Source organism: Papio anubis, chromosome X (assembly GCF_008728515.1).
Source record: "Papio anubis isolate 15944 chromosome X, Panubis1.0, whole genome shotgun sequence".
NCBI lineage: Eukaryota > Metazoa > Chordata > Mammalia > Primates > Cercopithecidae > Papio > Papio anubis.
The window spans coordinates 17,806,740-17,820,422 of NC_044996.1; the positions used below are offsets into that span (position 1 = coordinate 17,806,740).

The following is a 13,683-nucleotide window of genomic DNA, read 5'->3' on the forward strand; positions in this document are numbered from 1 at the left end:
TGGTACTTGATTTTGTTTGAGTTTTGCAAACACAACTTCTAGGAGTTGGCCTGAAGTGAATTCCAGAGTAACACCTAACACTGAAAAATTTAAAACACCCCCATGGGTAGGCACTCCAGAACAAAACCATATATTTTTCCCTGTCGACTTATTATGAACTCGCTAAGCAAAAAGGAGTGTGACTTAGAATTTAGATTGACTGATTTAGTCGTTTTACCACCTATGGGAACCATGTATCTGTCCAACAAAAAGAAACCATTACCATTGCAAATGCACTTGTCTTTTCACAGTTCTAGCAATTCCTAGTCCCCTTTCACCTAGATTCAAAAACTTTATCTGGTTTGAGTCTGGGAGCCCTTCTGTCTTGTCTCTGCACTCTTCCTTGATGTAGCCTAAGAAATGCCCCTGCTTTGGAGTCAGAGCAGCCTTTAACTCTCAGCTCCAAAACGTATTTGCTGTGTGACCTTGGATAAGTTACTTAACCTCTCTGTAAAGACAGGGATGGTACTGTCTTACATTGATTCTAAAGCACTTTTTTTTTTCCACATTCTAGCATCTTTGAAATCAAGATGTATCTTGTTAGCCATGGCATGATGGTTAAATTTTCAGCATTTTTTCCGTTTTCTAGTAGTATATACGGTGTCAGGCTTTCAGAAAATACAGTGTTGATTCCTAACTTGCCTAGCTTCCTAACTTGGCCCTTTCTTGTTGGTAGCTTCTTGCCCTCTAGCCCTGGCCCATTAATATCATCAGCTTGATCGTACCTCTGCTGCTACTGAATTATGAAGGTAGGGAAATGGACTAGGTGACTTCTTAAGCCATCATCCCAAACTCTCCCTCTTTCATCCCAAAGAACCTTCCCAGAATGTAATGAGGTTTGTCAGTTGAAGGGCTCCTTCAAGGCTATCAGAATCAGAGCCTGAAGGGCTAGAAGCCAAATCCACATTCCCCAAAGCTCTACCACATACTTCCAGTTGGGGAGCTGATATTTGGATGTCTTTGAAATCCAAGGATACCTACTCTGCTCACATCTGGAAGGAAAGAGAAGACACCTGAAGATTAACCACCCTCAAACATCTCTCTGTACAGAAAAATAGCTGGTATTTATTTTCTAGCACTTCTCTGGCTTTTTTCCTATCTCCGGCTGGCAGGCTCATCTCAGTTGCAGAGGCCTCATCCCACCCAACCTCTTCCACTCCCTATCATCCCCCTTCGTGCCCAAAAGTGCAGCTGCAGACTCCATGAGCCCATCCCTCTGAGGCACCCATCTTTAACATGTGTCTAGAGGGTCCCCTGTTGGAACCTAGCAGTCTCGGGCATGCTCACAACCACAGTAAAAATAGGAAAGGTCAAGAAAGACTTGCCTTTGTCTCTGGCCACTTCTAGCAGTTTCAATGCTAGCATAATGTAGGCACTCAAGTACTCTTGCACCCATTATTACTAGAATGAATGACTAGAACTAATACCTGGCTGAGTCTTGGGTTTCTCAACTTCCCTCATCTAGCTATTGGTACAGCAATTAGGGCAATTGGTCTGACAAGGTGAACAAGCCTGAGGCCGGCACACTACTGACCAGTGTTGCGACGTGTGGTTGTCATTGGGCCTCCCAAGTGATTGTAAAATCATTGAGTCTGAACAAACTGCCGCTTAACAGTATATGCCACCCAGGATTCTGTATCATGGCCAGCACAAAGCTAGGAATTAATAACTGTGAGTGATTATCACGGAAACTGTCTCTAGGAAAAATGACCAGGTTTTTACCATTCAACCTTGGGGAGATAAAATCAGGCCTAGCAGAAAAAAGACAAATGATCTAAGAGCAAATGCAGGACTCCAGATCCAAAGAGCATTCTGAGGCCTGATTATACACCTGTCTCATCTCCCTGTTTCAGAGGGAAGGGGGTGTCTCCATCCAGCCCATCAACCAACTCCAAACCCTGCACTCATTCTAGACCCTCCCCAACACCTCCTTGCCCTTATTCCCTGTCAATTTTGCCTCTCTGTAGGTCTCTGCTTGCCCCACTCTGTGGGACCTGTGAAGACCCTCCTTGTCTCCTGCTACAACCTCCCTTCAGCATTCTCCATCCAACACCAGCCCTGATTCTAGAGCATTGCCCTACCTAAAACCCACCAATGAACAAGAATGGCTAACTATTTACCCTTGTGAAGTCTGGGTAATGGGAACATGGAGGATTATTTTATTATTCTCATTATGTTTGTGTATGCTTGAAATCTTTCATAATAAAACGACTCTCCAACGGCCTCCAGGGATCTCAGGGTAAAGTCCGAAGTCCGCAGACTGACATTCAAGACCCCTCAGGATCTGCCTCTACCCGATTTAACCAGTTAACCTCCTGGCACTCACCAGGCTACAGCTTCTCTGTTTTCCCAACCTTTGGAACCCAACTCTCTCTTGCAGCCCTAGTTTTACCCCATGCATCTTCTTCTTACAGAACACATTTCCCCTTGTGCCCTGCCTAGAAAACACCTCCTAATCCCTTGGAAATCTAATGCAAATGATCCCTGGTCTGGGTCACCTTCCCTACCCTCTGGGGGCAGGGAAGAGGGTGCCTCCTCAGGTCTGATATACAACAAATACCCAATAGGTGTTTAAGAGAGACCAGAATGTCTTGGTTAATAGAATGTGTGCAATATTTACTTGAACTTAGGCAAGTAGGGTAATCTTTCTTGGCTTCTGCGTCTGTCTCTATAAAATGAAGATAATAGCAGTACTTACCTCACAAGGCTGGGGTAACGATTCAGCGGTATTCTCTGTGTAAACAGTTTAACACAGTACCCGGCAGAGAGAAGGGAAGAAAGAGGGAGAGAGAGAGGGAGAGATGCTGACTGACTTACAGACAGACATACTTCAATCAAAGAATATAGTGGATAATTATGCAGCTTGTCTTAAATGAAATGCTTCCAAATCCTACAGGGAAAGCATTGCCACTTAGCTCTTCCTGGGAGCTAGAGAAATTCGTGGAAAATCGTTGACATTAAAGTCACGATTCCTTTCTCGGGCTCAGGGGCTATTCATACTTTGGAGGCTTTTCAGAATTCGAGGGGAGTCCTGGACCCTCCTATTTGGAAGAATCTACTATTTGGAAGGATAGTGCAGGGTCTGTGCCTGGGAGTTGGCCAGAAATCCGGGGGCTAGGAGGGCACGGGGTTTGCACGAAAATCAGCCCCGGTGACAATCCCCAGTCTGTGAGGTCTCGGTGGGCTCGGGGCCCCAGGGGTGGGAATCCGGAGTGAGAAAATCTGAGTGGGGTCTGGTGCAGGGCCCCCCACCTGCCAGCCCCGCTCCCCTGGGCCGCCGAGGCCTCGTGCGTCACCGGCGCGGGCGGGGACCGAGGGGAGGGCGGCACCGCAAGGTGAGGGCACCGCGCTGCCTTAAGACGCCGCGCGCCCCCGCTGCCTCTTCAGAGCTTGCAGCGCGGCGCGCTGGCCGGACGTGCGGGCACAGACGCTGTGCCCCGCTCCTGCCGCGCCCGCAGAGCCCGCTGCCCGGTGCCAGATCGCAGCCGCCCGCGCCCCGAGACGCGGCCGGGACAAGCGCGGGGAGCCCCGAAGGACCCGCACGCGGCGCCAGCGACGCCACGTCCGCAGCAGCAACAGGTAAGCGGCCCGGCCCTACTCCGGGCTCCGTGGCCCCCAGCACCTGGACGGGCCCCTAGCCTGGAATCCCACGACGCCCCTCTGCAGCGGCCCGACGGCTGCTGAGTAACCAGGCGTGGTGGCCCGCGGTGCGGCCCCTTGTCCCCTTTCCCTAGCCATCCTCCCGCCCTCGCGTTTTCCCTCGCACTTTTTCTCGTGCGTTCTTTCCCCCATCCCTCCCCATTCTCTCGTTTTTTCCTCATCCTTTCCCTCTTCCTCAGCTTGTTCTCTTTTCTTATTCTCTTTTTTGCTTTTTCTGTCTGCGTCTCTCCCAGTCTGTCTTGCTCTCTCATTCTCTCTCACTCTCACGCTCCCATTTCTTCTTTTTTCTTTCTGTCTCTCTCCCTCTCTGTTGCTCACTTTCTCTCTGTCTCTCTGTATGTATCTCATTCTTTCGCTGTCTCTCATTTTCTTTTCGTCTCTCTGCCTCTCAATCTCTCTCTCCCAGCCTTTCTGACTCTCCCCACCACCCTGCACCCCTGCCTCTTTTCCCTTTCTCCCCAGCTCTTCCCCCACTCCTCTCGGCTGCCACCAACACCGAGCAGACCGGAGAAAGCAAAGAGGATGCCGAATTGGGGATGGGGATGGGGATGTGGAGGGTGAGGGTAGGGGAGCTCAATAGGCATCCTCCCTGCATTTTCTAGTCGCCATTGCACTGCTGAGAAACTAAGGGTTTTATAAGCCAAAGTCCACGGTGGCTAGGGCGGCAGGTGGTTTCCACGGCAAAATAAAGTCTACAGGGAGACAGAGATCCAAAGAGACAGAGATTCAGCCAGAGAAAAACCGAGGTGAGGGGCCGTGAGAAAAAGATGTAGAGAAATAGAGATGCGCACACACTCAAAGATATAAAGCAAGTGTTTAGCCAGAGTCCTGGGGTGACAGGAAAGTGAAGGACAGAGAAACCAACTAGAGAGTGCACGCACTAAAGAGATAGCTTGAGAGACAGGTGAGACAAGCAGTAGAGTGTTAGAGATCAATGGAGAGAGAGGCAGAGCAATGCAGAGAGAACTTAGGCAGGGAGAGACAGAAACCACATGGAGAGACACAGAGACAAGAGGGTCCGGGAAAGACAGAGCAAGCACACACGTGCCAGGGAGAGACAGAAGGAGACACCTAGAGAATCAGAGGGAGACGCGGAAACAAGAGAGTTGGAGAGACACAGAGAGGGCAGAGACACAGAGAGCGACATTGAACAGGTGCGCTAGGGACCCACAAAGATGAACTGCTAGGGAAATAGAGAGAAATGGAGAGACAAGAGAGAATTAGGGAAAGACGGAGACACACACCAACTAGCCAGCGACACAGTAACAAGCAGAGACACAGAGAGACAGAACGGATCAGAAAGAGACTGAGGGAGAGACAAGGGCAAGACTGTGAGAAAGATAGGGAGCGAGAGCGCGAGCCCTGCAGAGAAAGTGCGCTAGCAAAAGAGACACACACAGACAGACTGAGAGACAAACAGAGAGGAAGAGAGAAATGAGAGTAACAGAAAGGAAAGAGACAGCATGCACGTGCTATCGAGAGACGGAGAAACAGAGACAGACATGAGTGAGAGACAAAGATGAGAAAGAATCAGGAAACGGTGAGACACATACAGACACACACCCGGAGAGATACAGAAAAAAAGTGCGCTAGCGAGAGACACTGGAGAGAGACAGAAACTGACTATCGTAAACAGACAGAAACAGAGAGCGCACGCGCATGCGCTAGCGCTAGCGCTAGCGACCAAAACTCCCGGGAGCCAGAGACAGCGTGAGAGACAAGCAGAGAAAGCGCGCGCACGCACGCGCCAGCAGGAGAAACAGATCAGAGGAAATCAGAGCCCTGGAGAGAGACAGGCAGACAGATCTGAAGAGTGCGGAAAGGAGCCATAGAAGCTGCCTATACTGGGGATGGGGCTGTGCGGGAACCCGGGGTAGGGGGTCCTGCAGCGCCCTTGCTGGGCGCGGAGGCTTCTCCCCTTGACGGGTGACTAACTCTTCCTGCGTGTTTCTTTTGTCACCAGCATAGGCACTGAGTGCGGTCTGTGCACCCCTTTGCCACCCACCAGTGCCGGCGCTGAGCCTGCACCCTGTCTCACGCCCTCTGGCTGTTGCCATGACGTCCACCTGCACCAACAGCACGCGCGAGAGTAACAGCAGCCACACGTGCATGCCCCTCTCCAAAATGCCCATCAGCCTGGCTCACGGCATCATCCGCTCAACCGTGCTGGTTATCTTCCTCGCTGCCTCTTTCGTCGGCAACATAGTGCTGGCGCTAGTGTTGCAGCGCAAACCGCAGCTGCTGCAGGTGACCAACCGTTTTATCTTTAACCTCCTCGTCACCGACCTGCTGCAGGTTTCGCTCGTGGCACCCTGGGTGGTGGCCACCTCTGTGCCTCTCTTCTGGCCCCTCAACAGCCACTTCTGCACGGCCCTGGTTAGCCTCACCCACCTGTTCGCCTTCGCCAGTGTCAACACCATTGTCGTGGTGTCAGTGGATCGCTACTTGTCCATCATCCACCCTCTCTCCTACCCGTCCAAGATGACCCAGCGCCGTGGTTACTTGCTCCTCTATGGCACCTGGATTGTGGCCATCCTGCAGAGCACTCCTCCACTCTACGGCTGGGGCCAGGCTGCCTTTGATGAGCGCAATGCCCTCTGCTCCATGATCTGGGGGGCCAGCCCCAGCTACACTATTCTCAGCGTGGTATCCTTCATCGTCATTCCACTGATTGTCATGATTGCCTGCTACTCCGTGGTGTTCGGTGCAGCCCGGAGGCAGCATGCTCTGCTGTACAATGTCAAGAGACACAGCTTGGAAGTGCGAGTCAAGGACTGTGTAGAGAATGAGGATGAAGAGGGAGCAGAGAAGGAGGAGTTCCAGGATGAGAGTGAGTTTCGCCGCCAGCATGAAGGTGAGGTCAAGGCCAAAGAGGGCAGAATGGAAGTCAAGGACGGCAGCCTGAAGGCCAAGGAAGGAAGCAAGGGGACCAGTGAGGGTAGTGCAGAGGCCAGGGACAGCGAGGAGGTCAGAGAGAGCAGCATGGTGGCCAGCGACGGCAGCGTGGAGGGTAAGGAAGGTGGCACCAAAGTTGAGAACAGCATGAAGGCAGACAAGGGTGGCACAGAGGTCAACCAGTGCAGCATTGACTTGGGTGAAGACGACATGGAGTTTGGTGAAGACGACATCAATTTCAGTGAGGGTGATGTCGAGGCAGTGAACATCCCGGAGAGCCTCCCACCCAGTCGTCGTAACAGCAACAGCGACCCTCCTCTGCCCAGGTGCTACCAGTGCAAAGCTGCTAAAGTGATCTTCATCATCATTTTCTCCTATGTGCTATCCCTGGGGCCCTACTGCTTTTTGGCAGTCTTGGCTGTGTGGGTGGATGTCGAAACCAAGGTACCCCAGTGGGTGATCACCATAATCATCTGGCTTTTCTTCCTGCAGTGCTGCATCCACCCCTACATCTATGGCTACATGCACAAGACCATTAAGAAGGAAATCCAGGATATGCTGAAGAAGTTCTTCTGCAAGGAAAAGCCCCCGAAAGAAGATAGCCACCCAGACCTGCCCGGAACCGAAGCTGGCACACTGGGTGGTACTGAGGGCAAGATTGTCCCTTCCTACGATTCTGCTGCTTTTCCTTGAAGTTAGTTCTAAGGCAAACCTTGAACTGTCCGTAACACGAGAAACAAGAGCAGATTTCTTTTCAATGGACCCACAATCCATTAATGCCAAACCATACCATTTCAGGCAAAGGTGTTGCACACACATGCTCTTCACCACGAGGTAGATAAATATATAGAAGAGGCAGGAACTGGGGTCTTTCCTTAAAAGGGTGGACTTGAGGATTCTGACTGAAATTTTCCCCCCAAAGATTATTAGGCTCTAAATTTCTTAAAGCAACAAGGGCTATCCATTTTGGACCTGTACTTGGTATTCTGTCTTTCCAGAGCTACAACATGCCAACTTTAGCTCTGAAGGAAAGGGAAGATGATGCTTGTGAACTTAAGGACTTTTCGGCCCTTGGGTTGGGAGCTCATGGGCCAGAGCTACAGCTTATGTTCAACTGAAAGAAAGGCAATGGACCAAATCATTCATGGAGCCCAAGAAACAGAACCTAATGGACTGATCAACATATGAGCCAAATTCTGAACTGAACAGCCCCACAGCCGGGTGCAAAGACTGTTATGCGAACTAAAACAAAGGGCCTCCTGCAGTTAGAATCTCAAGAAGGTTTCTAGATCCCGTAAAGGGATCCAGAAAGGTAGAAGGACATGTATGAAATGGGAAGCTAGTTCAAGGGAAAAGATCGAGAAATAACACACATTCGGGGGGCTAAACAGTTGACTTTTTTTTTTTTTATAAAATCTTGGGTTTATGCATGGGCTAGGACTAAGGTCATTAAGTGTAAATTGCCAATTGACACAAATATTTTCTTTCTCCTGTTTGAATAATAGTGGGGCAAAAATCATGCAACTATTTTACAACTTCCCTTATGTGACTGAATTGAGATGCTGGTAGGAATTCTTCAGATCTCTGCCAACCTTGTGTTTTCTTTTGGTTTGTTTTTGTCAAATAAGCCTTTTATATTCAAACAGTATTTATAGAAAAAAAGAAATTCAACTAAAAGTGGCCTAAATCCTACAAAATTCATAATGGCACTAAGGAACGATTTGTTCATCAGAAATATATTTTGTGTCCATGAGATCATAGACAATAATTGTGATCTCCACATGGGGAGCAAGGAAGGCAGAATGAACATTTTTCTTCCTTCAGGCACACCCATGTGTCTTTTCCACCTGTGGCTCTCTTTAAAGCTTTTAAGCTCTCTGTAGATGTGAGAGAGAAATATCAGAGAGTCAGAAATGACAAAGAGGATGGTTTCACAATACCTGGAAAACATCTAATCTATTCCAAACAGTCCTAAAATCAAAGCATTCAGGTCAGACATATCCTAATTAATGCTGTTGAAATAAATCACTTTGGGAAAACTTTAACAATATCTAAATTATCCCTAGGTCAATTCACAGGAATATTTCTCAAATCCCAAACTGCAAAATAACTTTGGACAGGGATATACGTATATATTTCTGAGGGCATGGGCCGTATGTATGTGACCAAGTAACATGGAACAAAAAAAAACAGTCAAGCTAGTGTTTTTGATCCTCCTAGAGAATGAGTTAAAGCAACTCTAAAGTCAACCAACTGTTCATGCAGAAATCCACTGTCAATATGGGTGGAGGGAGTGTTTGGTTGAAAATGGTTAATCAGGTAGTTGTATGATGTAAGATGACCATCTTCAGAGTTTAACCTCATTCTTGTGTGATTGTCATGCCTTTATTAGAACTCATTTCATTTAAATAAATGCCCAGCTCATTTATATTTTTTATCTCTTCCTCCTCACAGATTTCAACATGAACTTCTCAAGGGGGAGAGGTAAACAGCAGTGTATTTGGACTGTGAATAACTCCGCATGGGAATTTGGGATTGCCATGTTCAGAATTTAGGAAAGGAGAGGGAATAGAAACAAATAATATAGAGCTGACCCTTCAAATAAAAATACCATGATAACCTTATTAATTCCAACTCCATTAATTTGGAACTTGTAGTTATTCAGACAAGGCATGGGGGCTGAAGTTTACCCTTACACTATCATTTATTTTTCTACCAAAATGCATAAAGTGAATTAACAGTCATAAATTTGTCCTACCAATTTATCACCAAACTCTTGTACTGACCTGTCCTTAAAGGATATCTGGGTGAAGAAATGGCCTATGTGATCAATCTTCCTATGGGGGAGGGGTAGTGCCTTGAGGTCTGTTCAAATGGTCAAAGGAATTCAAGGTAGCTATAGCTTATCCTTTGAGTAGAAATGCTTACTTGGGTAGGAAACAGGATTTCAAACATAAGTGTCTCCAAACATTGTGTTAAAACTGAACTTCTTGTTTTATTTTTAAAGTTCACCCCCTTCAAAGTGTATCAGAGAAAAGTGTTTGCCAAAATCCCAAATCAAAATGGAACCACAACCTGTACCAGTATGGTAAGTCCATTTAACAGCACACACAACATTCTCAAGGGCACCGAGATTCCCTGCTTTCCTTTTTGAAGTTCCTCTTTTCCGTATTTTAGTCGTTGTCCATTATTTTGGTAAACTGGATCCTCAAAAGTGAAGACCTTTTGAAAATACGAACCTGGAAAAGAGGACCTTTTCATTAAGAGTATTCTGCTTTGATGACATTTTCTTCTAAATGAACATTAAGGCCTATGGTTAGCTTGGAGATAGCAAGTACTTGAAATTTTTTGCTATTTTGAATAAAGCACTATCAACTTAATGAGGTTTTACTGCACATACTGTTTTGTCATTTGAAAATCTGAAAGCACACACAAAAAGTCATCATTAGCCTCACAGATCCTCATGTGCAATAGCTTTCCCTGAATGTTTTTAAAGGAGGTATTCTTTTGCCAAGGCCACTTCATATGTGCAGTAAAAAAAATCCCATTAAAGTACAGGGCCCAGACAAACCAGACTATGAAATGATGTGATTTTAAATTTAATGATTTTCCTTATTTACGAATAATAGAGCATCTAGTTTGCCAAGAAGTCGCAGGTGCTTTGACTAACACACCAATTTCCACAAGCTTGGGAAGGCAGTAATAAGGAGCAAGCCCTGGGCTTCCATGATTTCTATGATTCTAGGGTCCCTCTTCTCTGAGACACCACAAGTACCAGCTGCTTGGAAGGCCTCTGCACTTCCAGCTCCCTGCCTACTTCTTGCCATCAGCCCACTGCCTTCACCTGCCTCACTCCCTCTCCCTCTGCTGCACTGGCCCTTCAGGAATAGTCCATGCTTGAAGCTCTGCATGTTCACCTACTCCCCATCCATCCCTTCCCAACCCAGAGCTGACAGATTCACAGGGACCTGGGGGCCTATGGAAGCAGGGAAGGAGAGAAGTGAGCCATAGGAGTGACCAGCAATGAAAGGTATTTTTCTGTCTCCTACCCAACTCCACACCAATTTAGAGATGACGGGATACCTACTTCAAATTCAACAGGTAAGGAAAAGTGCCAGTTATTATTTAGTAGAAGGTAGGCGCCTCATTTTTTACCAAAAAAGCACCCGATATTACACATCAGTGGGGGAATAGTCAATCCTGTAGATACTGTCCAATTATTTCAGCAAAAATAAAACACTAAAAATCTTTTACCTACAAAATTATAAGATGCCTAACATTGCCTTATTTTATACATAATTAGTCAATTAAGCTAGGTAAAGTTACTTCAAAAAGATTTTTTCATACTACCTGAAGGATAATTTACATGATTAAACTAGGCTTACTTAGACTTTGCCAAAAAGCTTTTAAAAGTGTCTGAAATACATCATTTGGAAGAAAAAATAATAATACACATCATCTGGTAATTTGAACTCTCAAGATAAAACTCTCATGAGTTGTTGGGATAAAAAAATGAGTAACAATTTAAACTACTGGACTGTATTTTTCTCTCATAACCACCCTGCCCAATATTTTGAGAAGAAAAAAACAATAACGTGTTCTCCCCTCATAATGTCTCTTCTGTTGTATTCCTCTTTGAGGCAGACCTCATGCTGTCAGGAGAGGTTTCTCTAAGCAAAATGCCGTTTCCTTCTAGAGCAGACAAAAGATTACAGGAACAGTTGGCTGTTAGCCAGTGGCCAAGATAAGGAGAGAAAATCTGGCCAGTCAATGGCTTTTAACCCTCTCCCTCCTTATCTCTTTCTCTTACTTTCCGTGGGCTGGACTAGTGATCTCGGCCCTCAAAGCCCCTCTAAGCTAAGGTATGAGGAGACAGAAGCAATGAGCTGGAAACAGCAAATGTGATAGTCTAAAATCCAAAAAGAAGAGAAATCCTTGTCATAAATTCTTTCCAATTACTTAGCAATGATCTCTTCCTCTACAGCAAATGCTCAGCTTGCTTATAGCTGTCTTTTGCCATAAGCAACAAAACTGGCTAGAGGAAGAAACAGGGAAGCTAAAATCCACTGAAAGAGGAAGAAACAGGAAAGCTAAAATCCACTGAACCTGGCGACAGATTGCCAGGTCACTGACAAGTTCACTGCTCTTTGGTAAATAGAATAAGAATCCTCAAGGTAAATGAAGGTTGCTAATAGGTGTCAAGTGTTTCCATCATTGCCTCCCAAAGCCTCCATATCTCAGAGTACACACACCAAGGGAAAACCACAGTGACTTAGACACTCAGCAGGAGGTTTACTGTGTCTGAGGAATAATTACTCTATCTGTCTTGTTCTAAAATGTAGAGAAAAACAAGATTGGTTTTAGTTTGATGTTTCAAACGTAAGTGGATTTCCCCCCTCTTCATCTGTGCTACAACTTTGATGTTAAAAGTTTGGTATTTTCGTCTTGTTTTAGTGACGTAGTATTTTTTGTAGTAATCCTCCTAAATGTAAACTATAACTGTATATAAAATGTAAGTGTTCTTGGAGATACGGTGCTAGATATTAGATCGTATGTGTTTGTAGATAGTGTCGTCCTCAAAGGTAGTATGTACATGTAAAGTTAGTTAATAAAATGCATGCCAAATTCTATGTGCGACCTACACTTTGGTCAGTTTCTGATGTAGAACATAGTACACTTGTTTTTTAAATTTAAAGTGTATACTATAGGATATGTAAAATGGCACCAAGGTGGGGTGGCAGGAAGTGGTGCCTTCCATTCCTTAAATCCCTAATATGATATATGACAGGTGAGAACTTATTCTGGTACAATTGGTCATTAGTGTGAACTAATCATCTTGGCTGAAGTCCTTGCTGACAGTTTTTCACCACACGCTTGGCACTGGTATGCCTGTTTTCTATTCACTGAATATAAAGAATGCAAACTCAAAGAAGACCATCCTTCTCCATTAAAAAGGAAGGACTCCAGGATAAGCAAGTAGAGTCCAGTCAGCAGGACGGAAAGAATACTGCACTCTGAAGACCCAACCAACAAATGACCGTGAACTGACAGGTTTTGTGCTTGGCAGATCCATAATGTGACCATCCGTGCCCTCCTAAAGCAGTAACAAAACCCAGAAAAAGGCTGCTCTGTTTTTCCCCCTTTGGTTGACTGTCTGAGAGACAAGATAGAGACAGCATGGATGGCTAGATAGAAAGGTAGTGGGACTCCTCTATGGGGTCACAGCTACGGTGTTTGATAGTTACAGTACTATATCAATGGAATTTGTGTCAGACAAGAAAGGAAAACTATAAGATGATTTTGCTATATTTTCAGAATAAATATTACAACTAAAAAAACTATATATACCCTCATTAAATTGTTTCTAAAACTGCCTTTAATACCAAATTTTGTGGACTGCTTTGAAACTGAAAACGGAAAAATGTATTTAATCAATAAACAGTTCTCTTTAATATTTTAACATTTGAATTTAAAAGTTTCATTTTTCTTTAAAAAAAAAAAAAGAATTTGTAATTGAAAAGTGCCTTTTCAAAGGATTGTCAAACTACAGTCCTGGGGCCAAGTTCCCATTGGCACGACTTATCTTCAGGTGCACAAAAGAGGTAGGCTTTATCCTCCTCCCCTCAGCAAGAAGAGAACCCCACTCACACCCCAATCAAATTCATAAATCAACACTGTTACATGGGCCAGTAGTCCCAGAGACTCTGCCCAAGGCCAGGGTTTCACATATTGGTTGGCTTTAATTGGATCCTTTCTAAAATGGTTACAATGCCTTTTTTTTTTCTTTTGCTGGAAAAGAATAACGGACTCCTGCTTGGGAAATGTGGAGAAATTGATGTTTGTGATTTAACTAAGTATTATTAAGTGATGTTTGTGTTTCTTAAACAGGTGCTGTTATTCTATCGTTGGTATATTCCTCTTAAATATTCTAAATAAAGTCAAATGTTATGTGTGTATCTGGTTTTTATGCCAAGATCCTTGAGGAAACAGTGAGGGAGACACATACCTTGGTCTCCATCCCTTCTCTTTTGCTTGAATGGAGGAGACAGGGGATGAACAACTAACTGCATTACAAAGTAGAATGAAATA

General features: G+C 45.5%; 1 protein-coding gene across 2 annotated transcripts; it reads left to right on the plus strand.

Moving 5' to 3' along the window:
* The first annotated feature begins 5,608 nt into the window (after positions 1–5,608).
* Positions 5,609–13,550, plus strand: GPR101 (G protein-coupled receptor 101). 2 transcript variants are annotated; one of them, XM_021932732.2, is made up of 3 exons: positions 5,609–9,682; positions 10,542–10,695; positions 12,510–13,550. In XM_021932732.2, exon 1 carries the CDS (start codon positions 5,755–5,757, stop codon positions 7,285–7,287), a length of 1,533 nt encoding a protein of 510 aa, XP_021788424.1. In that variant the 5' UTR covers positions 5,609–5,754; the 3' UTR covers positions 7,288–9,682; positions 10,542–10,695; positions 12,510–13,550. The 2 variants fall into 2 exon arrangements, with proteins under 2 accessions (XP_021788424.1, XP_021788423.1); XM_021932731.2 differs by having other exon boundaries at positions 10,542–13,550.
* Positions 13,551–13,683: the final 133 nt, after the last annotated feature.